The 10,049-nt window shown below is 42.9% G+C and overlaps 2 protein-coding genes across 2 annotated transcripts in view; one reads left to right on the forward strand and one right to left on the reverse strand.

Annotated features, from left to right (window-relative positions):
- FRYL (FRY-like) overlaps positions 1-2,388 on the forward strand; it is a 135,136-nt gene extending 132,748 nt beyond the window's left edge. The window contains exons 61-62 of the mRNA XM_010006076.1: positions 1,307-1,503; positions 1,809-2,388. Of these exons, the coding sequence (XP_010004378.1) occupies positions 1,307-1,503; positions 1,809-2,067 (456 nt within the window). The 3' untranslated portion in view covers positions 2,068-2,388. The remainder of the gene's footprint in view (positions 1-1,306; positions 1,504-1,808) is intronic.
- A 6,581-nt stretch (positions 2,389-8,969) lies between these two features.
- The window catches only part of SLC10A4 (solute carrier family 10, member 4), a 2,836-nt gene continuing 1,756 nt past the window's right edge, over positions 8,970-10,049 (reverse strand). Inside the window, exon 2 of the mRNA XM_010006136.1 lies at positions 8,970-9,485. Coding sequence (XP_010004438.1) covers positions 8,970-9,485 — 516 coding nt within the window. The remainder of the gene's footprint in view (positions 9,486-10,049) is intronic.

A 10,049-nucleotide genomic window follows, 5' to 3' on the forward strand; every position in this document is an offset into this window, starting at 1 on the left:
CCATTTAGCTACTAACTGTTGACATTTTAAAGCCAAACCATTTAAAATACGTAAGAAAATAGATTATAACATTTTCATCAGTGGGACATCTTTTTAGAAACTGAAGGAGGGCACCAGCTGTTTTATAGCCAATTAAGAAAAAGATTTACGTAGAGCTCTCAAGAATTTTCAGAGATGTTCAATTATCTGTGTTGATTTTTGTCCGGCTTGAAAGCTCTTAAATAGACAGGAATGCAGGGAGTCCAATGATAAGGACTTTAAATTTCAGTAGTGCTCCTGGTGTATTCTCATCAAGCTACAATCAAGGCACATCAACTCCAATCAACAAAATTCTGTGATGAAGTCCCTTTCCCCATCACCCCATATGGCGAACACCATCACTGGTACCAGATGATCTATGACTGTGTCACTTCAGCCACTGTTCAATTACTCCACAACCTGAGTCCCCACCCTAAATACAGTTAGTAATGCATTCTAGACATCTTGTGTCTGAGTTTTAGTTGCACTAACTGCAGAAGTAAAATGTGTCCTGCAGCCGTGCGCTTGTGGTACCTACGTGATGTTAACCGAGTCAATCTGAATGCATTATGCTATTGGTAATGTCTTCTGAAAGTTCTCCCTGGGTCTGTAATGCAGTAAATAGAGGTAGGAGGGAAAAAACTAAGTCTGGTTTTGTTTGATACAGAAGCAAAAGGAAAAACCAGGGTGGAAGTCTTTGGTTTTCAAGTAGCTTAGGAAAAAAATATGCATGTTCCTCACTTAGATTTTCAGATTTTTGTAGAGGCTGCAAATAAGTGAGTTCATTTCTGTCTGGAGAATGTTGTAGAAGATCAGCATTACAGCAGTCTCACTGCTGGCCTAAGTTAGTCAGATGTAGAATCATATTCTGAGTGATGGTATTGTCTTTTACTCATACATTGGACCCAAACCCAAAGATAGCATTATAAACACTGGCTGCACTACAGTTACTCTGCTGGGTTACCAGTCTTCCAGATTTTTTCTCCATGTTTAAGTTGTCTTTTGAATAACACAGTTGCTGCTGTACTTTTCCAAAGTTTTTTTGTCAATTTAAAACAAATTTTTCAAAGAACTAAAAGACAGAAACTTCGTCAGGGGAAAACCCATATACCTAACATGAACTCTTGGGCTGTATAGTTAAGCAACCGTAGCAAACATTTGTATGTACCTTTTCTGCTTCTCATTTATGATTGCAAAGAGAAGGAAAAATGTAAGTCTCATCTATGAAAAGTTAATTTGGCTGAAAATACATTTAGACTAGGAAAGCTCACTCTTAAATTTGCTTTAGGTCATAAACATGTCTGAAGAACTTGCTGTTTTGGAGAGCTGTCTGAAAGAGGCTGAGGCTGCATCTGACAGTGGTATCGAAGAAATTGAAATTGCAGAGACTTCCCAAGCCAGCACAGAAACAGCTATTCACACTCTCATTGAAACCCTGAGAAACAAGGAGTTTGCATCAGCTGTAGCACAGGTCAAGGCTTTCAGGTAAGTGCTTAAGTATTGCTTTCAGACCTGAGTTTGCTAATGGGCCTTTTTAATTTAAAGATAGGGCTAGGCACTACTCCAGGTTTTTTCAGCCCTTGCTAGATGTCCTTATTGAAAAGGACAAGCACTGTTGCTTCACTGCAGCTTGTTCCTAAGCAATTTGCAGTTTTAAGAAAAAAGCAATTCTAGTAGTACTCCTTTTTTAGAATTTACCTCTGAGAAAATGATACTGTTAGCTATCACTATGGAAAAAATACTTTTATGTATTTTTAAAAAATGTTTAAATTCAAATTGTGTGTTTACAGATCTATTTGGCCCCATGACATCTTTGGCAGTTCTGAAGATGACCCAGTCCAAACATTGCTGCACATATATTTCCGTCACCAGACGCTTGGTCAGACTGGTAGCTTTGCAGTAGTGGGCTCCAACCAAGATATGTCTGAGGCCAGCTCAAAGCTGATGGAACTTAATCTGGAAATTCGAGAGTCTCTACGCATGGTGCAATCCTATCAGCTTGTAGGGAAAATCAAACCAGGAATAAATCTTGTGAGCACTGGATTCTGAACAGCTGTCTTTTTGAAAAGAACTGATGATGAAGATGCTTCAGACTATTATTGAGTACCTTTCCTAGGAAGAAAAAAAAAACAAAACACAAAAGCAAACCTCCAGCAATCCTTACAACCAAACACTTTCATCACAGCAAGAAATTGTTTCAACAAAAGTAAATATCTGAAAATCAAAGTGAACATTTCCCTTGACTGCTCTTTCTACACAGTAACTGTGTGACAGTAGTATTTTTTATTACATTTCTGTATAAGAACTACATGAAAGGAAAAGGGCTTCAATGTAATGCATACATATGCATTATTTTTTGTTGTAACAGAACTATAAATGGTGTTTGCAGTAACAGCCTCTCAAGGTTGAATTGGTTTCGCAGGTGGGATGAGGCTAAAATCAAGGCTGGTTTATTTTGGCTGAAGACCTGCAAGGCTTCCTGGCCTTCCAACAGTAGTAGATATAATCTTCAACTAATGAGACACTTTGCAATGTCCTGAAGAATGTGTGGTCAAACATGAGTAGAATGACTTACAACTGCAAAAACCATTGACTTCTCAATGTTCTATTTGCTTCTGTTGTCTGTAACAAGGAAATGATGTGTGCGAGTTAGAATGTATGGCTTTGTGACAGTTTTTTGAAGGTATGGATGATTGTTAAATAAGGCCTCAGAGCATGCTTAAAAGAGCTGCAAGATTATTTTTGAAGAAATTTTATTTTATTAGATCTAATCCTCATAGTGTGTAAATGTTAGGACATTTAATAATATTTTAAACTGGGATTTCCCAGTGTTTCTAAAAGAAATAATATATCTGTTAACTTTATTGGAATGCTGCTCAGTTCTCTGATCAGTGCTTATGTTACAAATATTGATAACAACTAACCAAAAAATAGCTGCCTGCAGAGACTTTAAAATGTATATTAAAGATATATGCTGCCCATCAGCAATTCTCATTAGAAGTTATTTTATTCTGTATATATTCTAGAAACTGTATAGTGCAAAACCAGTATTTTTCTTGTAAATATGTGCAATGCACTGTTAAGACAGTAGGTGTATAAAGCTATGAGAGGAAGGGGAAGGTTCTCCCTATCAGTAGTCAGATACATTGCTTGCAGTCTGAGGGGTTTCATGAGTCAACTTAAGCCTAAGGACTTGGGACTATATAAAATTAAAAAAATAATAAAATTACTGACTACCAAAACACACAAACAGGCAATATACTTAGAGTTCAGTGTCAAAGTCTGTAGCATAAAAAAACCTGGATTCTGTTGAAACCAATAGCATTTTGTAAAAAAAAAACAAAACAAAAAAACCAAAACCACAAAAAAATCCAAACAAAGAAAAAGAAAAAAAAACAACAAAAAAAAACCCAGAAAGAATGTAGTCCCATGATTCCTGTGATTTGAAAAGAACACCCAGTATTTTTATATACATCTCTTACCCACTGTGATTTTTTTTTTTTAATGGGCTCTAATTCCAGAGTTTAGAATGTAGAATTGAAATTCTTAGCTCTGCCTTTCTGGGGGAATTGGACCCCACTAGAAATGCAATTATTCTGAAATGCATTAATTGAAGGCACTGTGCACACTGTTGGACTGCTGACAGTAGTTATGTTATCCTAACAAGCTCTGTAACTGGTCAAGGCACATCCATAATCACTGTATTTTTTTCCCCTTTCCCTGATAAAACTGAATTATTTTGATGGTTTTGTGGTACTGTAGATGGTGTTCTTAATTATTTAATAAGTATTTACTGGGGATAAGTAGTTTTATTTGGGGGTGCATTACACTTTTATTTACATCATCTTTTACCAGCTTTTTTTGTAAAAATAAAATACATTGTATCTGTTATTTTGTGCATTTTTATAAGCTAGAGTTTAAATACTTTAGCTGAACAGACTAAACACTGACAATAGAGCCCTGGGTGTCCTGTAATCATGTTTTTTTCCTGTCAATGCAACAGCATTTTCCTAGGCATCTTCTGAAGCTGTTAAAGGTTCTCCTACAACTCACAACATTAATTTATACAAATGATTCCTTACATTATACATCTTGCTCCATTTATAGTGACTGACTAGTGTAGCATTCCCTATGGGAGCAGAATCATACAAGCTGACTTTCTTTGAGATTGCTTTAATTTTGTGAAGCTTTTCCAAAATTACTCATTCTTAACTACTGCATAAGCTGTCACCCCATGTTACCTGGTGCCAGGTCTGTGCCAAATCTGAAGCTGCAGTAAAGCAGTCTAGAGACAAGTGAAACATCAGAAATTTTCAGTGAGATGCAGCAAATACAGCAGTGCCTGAAGTAACATGGAAAACAGCTTCATGAAGAAGCTGTACAGGGTAGGAGGGCAAGTTCAAGGTATCTTTGAAGAACTGGCAGCATTAAGACTGTCCCTTTCCACTTTGCATAATCACATAGGTCATGAGTAGCTTTTTCTGCTGAGTCTAGGAACCAGTGCCCATCACATGCACTGTATGCAATGAAGGACATGACAGCAATAAAGTGGAAAAGGATACAGAACTGTACTTTGGCATCAAGCATTAAAAGCACTGAACATATTTTATGTGTAGAGCTACTGCAAAAGTGAGGAACACTGCAGGATGAAGAAAAGCTTGTTTAGTATTGCTGCCCACTGCACTCCACTCCTTCAAGCCCCAACGCCTAACAGTAGCTGATGACAGCAGGGCACATCCTGGCACTTGGAGCCTTCATCAGCTGCTTGGTTGGACCAGTTGCTGTTGAAGAACACCATCCAGTTCAGATCAGCTAGGCTTGGTTCTACATCTTATCAAACAGAAGCAACTGCTGCTTTTACCGTTGTTAGTGGCAATGACCACTCTAAGTTGTAATAAATTTCACTTCAGGCTTTTACTGATAATAACTGTTTAAGAATCACCATATTCAAAACAAGTACTCCTCAAAGCAATGTTTGTGAAGACAGCTGTATAAATAGGAAACATTTGACTGCTTTTATTGCTGAGTTGCCATATGACTTCATACTGACATGGCACGGAGTTTACTCGTCACCAAGGTGCAGACTCATCACAGATAGTCTCCCACACTACATCACTTAAAATGAGGAAAGGAAACATAACTGAAGGACATCATTATAGGGAAATACACTCAAATTAAAAGACAGGCATCCAGATCACAGTTGCAACTGCAAGCTGAGGCAGACTGCACATCCCAGCTGTTCTCCCTCAAGTCAGAGACTTGCCTCTGCTCATAACTACAGGTGTCAGGCACACTCATCTACAACAGAAAACTGCCAGCTGCAGTTGTGCTTTTCAAGTTGAACAGGGCAAGGATGGAACTTGCATAAAGTCTTTCAGTTGGTAAAGCAAGGGATATATATTTTTACTACAATACAGGGGAAAAAATGCTTTGCTTGGAAGCGCAAAGTAAACCAGTACGCCATTCTGGGGGTGGTAGGTCTACTTGTTCCCAGAATGCCTCATGCTGCTATAATAATGAATGGAGCAAGAATAAATTACTTTGTAATAAACCACCTGAGGCATGAAGCCTTAGTTACTGCAGCAAGTTCAAGGGGCACATTAAAGCAGAAATCTACAGAAAGATGAGTTATGCCTACAGAATTAACACTCACTGCCCCTCTGAATGGACATTTGCCAGAACAGATTATGATGATTTGCTGATGTTCGCCTACCCCACAATGCATTAGCTTCCATTTAGAGATATAAAACCACCTGGCACTAAAGCTGTTCCATAGCATGGACACAGACTGGATTCCCCTTTAGTCTTCAGTAGAGTGGTCTCAGGTAAGCTAGGTACAGGTAAGTTATTATAGTCAAGATAAATTAGTCTTTCCAAACAGAAGTTACCTCAGGAGTTCTGCAAAAGCCCTTGTACATTTTTATGTTCAAGTTCAAAATTTGTATTTATATTCTCTGAAGAGTATGTTATCCTCTACACTTCCACAACTCCTTGGCTACAGGGTAGACTAATAGGTTGTAGGTTTTACTAGCCTGTGAATCTGCTCAGATACTGATGTTTGTAGTACCAGAGCCAACTTGAAATGCTTTGCTGGCACATGGTGTCCCTACAGAGTCCATTACCACTGGCAGCACCAACAGCCCTTGAAGAGCATCATCTGGGAGTAACTATGCTGGTTCTGCCACAACTACCCAACACTAGCAGTAAATTCCTAGTCGCAAGCCCAGTGTCAGAAGGGTGCAAGGAGTCTGATCCTTCCCCAGTGGCAGGCAGCTAAACCACAATGCATCACCTGCAGGTACAAGAGGAAGGCAGGCAGATGCAATATCATACATTGAACCTTACAAGTGTCACTTCTCGTGATAACCTTGTGGAAGTAAAGATGGGTAACTCATTTACTAAGACCATAACATCAGTGATTCCCTTCCCACAGCAGTTTCTGAGAATTGTCCCTGAAGATGCATTAACCTCAAGCTCTCTGGCTTCAGTCTACAGGACAAGAACACTAGCTGAGCTAAATGAAGACCAGCTGCAACAGCAGAAGTGACACAGCACTTCTCAATCATTTTCAAGTGATGAAGAACAGGTGCAGGAAACTTTCCACATGGAATATAAGTGCACAAAGTGAATGCTGGCAGGTGTTTTGTACATTAATTATGTTCTGCTACCTATTGTAAATGTCAATTTCATGTTAACTTCAAGTGTTTGGTTAGTTGGAAGGGAAGGAGCAGTAACACATCCTTTGCCACCTGAGATTCCATACAGTCCTGAGTCAGTTGCTGCCAAGACCATCACTGATTTACAAAGGATTATTTGTGTTGCAACACACACCCTCTCAGCTGGGCACAAACCCACCCGATCATTTGAGCGCGCTCTGCAATACTTTTATTTGCATGCTTCCCTAGCTACACCTCACCGAGTGCCTTCAAACAAGAACAACAAAAAAGTCTGCTCTACTTGCAGGTTTCTGGAAGAGCCCTAAACAAAAACCAAACCAAAACAAAAACCCCAACCCATCCCACTCAGATGATGTATTTGAAACTGAACGTGCTATCGCAGGAGAGGCGTTTCCCTTTGCATCTCCCACAGAGGTCCTGGCGGTGGGGCCTCTTGGGGTCCACGTGGCGCATCTTGACGGGGCAGGTGCACCTGGTCTGCTTGCAGCTCTGGGGGGGAAGGCGGCGGTCGGCGGGTTCGGCCGGGGAGAGGGCGGGGGCAGGCGGGGCAGGGGTAGCCTCACAGCAAGTGTTACACATAGAATATTAGAGGGGAGAAGGAGGAAAATAAAGGGATAAAAGGATGGAAAGTTTTCATGTTGAATGGATTTGGTGGAAATATGCCAGGTGTGTTAACTGAGGGACAGGGATTATGACAGTTTCTCCTGCCGCCTGCACACAGCATTCTCCATGTCTGTCAGTAGAAGACAGTCCTGAAGCACCAACTGGCTCTTTGCAAAAAGTTGCCATTTATTACTCCATTTGCAAAGCACTGGGCAATTGTAAGGCTGAAATGTCCTTATTAGTGAAAGTAATTTCTATTTCATATTTAGCTTTTCCTTCCTTCTTCTCCATTACAGACCATTTGGGAGACTGGCAGAAGTATTCCCAAGCAGGCCAAACAGTTGTGAGCCAAATTAGGTTTAAAACATAAAAGGGCAAGAAGATATTTAAAAGACAGTGGCAATCAGATCAGAAAATAAATTAGTGAAGCAAGTGGAAGCCCCACATGAGAGACTCCATTTCAATAGTGCATTTACATGGCAAAGCCACCTCTGCTGTTCCTCACTGCAGAGAGATGGAGCCCTGGAACTCACAGCATTTGTGTAGCTGTAGTGGTTATGGTGTAGCTGTAGTGATTATGGTGTAGCTGTAGTGGTTACGGTGTAGCTGTCACACATCACTGCAAAAGCTTCAGTGCTTCGGCAGTGACCGCAGGGAAAAAAAAAAAAAGTTCCTTTCTTTCCTGTCAGCTGAGAGGGTGACAAACCAGCCTCCATTGGTGAGAGTGTTTCTTCCCTCACGTGGTGGTTTTCACTTTCCCTGTGTTTGCAGACTGGCCTGGCAGCTCCATGCCCACCCCAGTGAGCCAGGACCATGGTGACACTGTGCCTGCCACCAGGGCATGGCCAAGGCAGCTCTGCCCCCATCCCACAGCAGTGCAGGAACTCAGGACACTGTCATGAAAACTTCAGTCTGGTGTCTGAGATGAAACTTCAGACCTGTGGTAAGGTCACACTCAGCCTGCACTGCACTTATTCATAGCAGAGCCAGCCTGCAAACCTCCCACCGCCTCCAGCTCCTTTCTAGCTTCCTTTATTCCCTTCTTAAGTAAAGCTTCCCTTGGAAAAATGAATCCTCTGGTAAGAGAGGGGGTAAGGGACAAGATTCCCATCCCAGCCCGGTCTGGGCCTCGGCCGGGCGTCTCCCACTCCCCCAGCTGGTTCATCCCCGCTGATGAACCAGACAGCGCGGCCCTTAATTGCCCGCGCGGATTAATCAGCGGGAAACGTGGGTTTGGTTCAGCTTTGCCATGTATTTGTGGTGCAAACGACAAGCACAAAGCTTTCACAGCGGGCGGGAGGCGCGGAGGGAACGCGCGCACCGGCGCTGCGGCCCCGGGCCCGGGCTCTGCAAAGCGCTGCTCTCCCTCCTGGAGCCTGTTCCTGCTGCGCTGGGGCGGGCAGCAGCCGCCTGGCATGAGGATGGACGGTTACGGGTTTGCGTCGCAGCGATACCTGGTCCTTTATTTTTTTTTTATTTTTTTTTTTTCGTATTTTTGAGGAAATACAACTGTCACGGTAATCAACGCACGTCACCTTGTACAATGGAAGTAGCGGGAGAAATGACGGAGGCGGGGCAGCTGTGCTGGCGCAGCAGCCGGCGCGGCCCCAGCCTGGGGGCAAGTACAACCAACACACATCACCCGTCCCCGGCGTCGCCTCCTGGTCCCGCCTAAAGCGCCGTCTGCGCCGGCTCCATCTGAATGGAGTTGTGCTCCTCTGTGGTCACTGTGCCGTACGAAGTATCGGCCACCTCCTCTTCCTTCAGTTTCTTGTAGGAAATATCGGTGTCTTCCTCTTCACCCAGGGCATCTTGTTTGTAGCTGTCTCTCCCATACATCTTGTAGGCCAGCACGAAGAGTCCTGCTTCTGCCGACTGAAAAAGCGCGTAGAGCAAGGGGAACATGTACATGCTCCCTATCAGCTCCGGGGGGAAGGTGAGTTTCAGGATGGCGGTGCAGAGCTGGACGTTTTGGCACCCTGTTTCCAAAGACACTGTTCTTCTGCAGTGTAGGGGCATCTTAAAGATGGTGGCTAAGCCGTATCCCAAGGCATACCCTGCCAGAGGCATCAGCACTGCAATGACGTAGACAGATGCAGGAATGTGTGCCAGTAGATCTGGGCCCAGCATGGTCCCAGTCAGGATGAACAGGATCACCAGAGTCACCAAGAGGGACCACAGGGAAGTCTGGCAATAGATACAGACATTGATAACATGGGGCTTAATAGTTTTAAAGGATAATCACAGCAGGTACAGGCTTGATAAAGTCTAAACAGCAAACTGTGGTCACACTGCTCTTCCCAGACTTGTCCCTGGCTGAGGACTTTGGTGGTGTTTGATCATATCCTAGGAAAGGAAGGGGCTGAGATGGTCCTCCATCATTTTGCTTTGAGGTGACTTGCTGGGAAACTAGAGAGCCAGGGCTCGTGCCTCGTTTTTCCTTTTGTAATTCAGCCTATTGGTTCACAAGTTTTAAGGAAGTGTCGCCGTGCCTGCCTGTTGGTTTTGTGAGCCCTGGGTGTAGCAGGAGTGGGGAGAGAACAGGATGCCAGGCACTGCCTCTGCTCCCGGGTAACCTGCCTTTCCTCTCACTTTCTATCTCTGTCCCACCATTTTATGTCACGACTGTATGTACTTACACCCCTCCTAAGTAGTGGATTACACTGATGTGAAGCTACCGGCGGTTTGGAGGGACCGGGAAGGTTCCTGCATCCCCACATCTCATCCCCTTTCCCAGATGGTTCTGTACCT

This window comes from Chaetura pelagica, unplaced genomic scaffold, assembly GCF_000747805.2.
Source record: "Chaetura pelagica isolate M959 unplaced genomic scaffold, ChaPel_1.0 scaffold189, whole genome shotgun sequence".
Lineage (NCBI taxonomy): Eukaryota > Metazoa > Chordata > Aves > Apodiformes > Apodidae > Chaetura > Chaetura pelagica.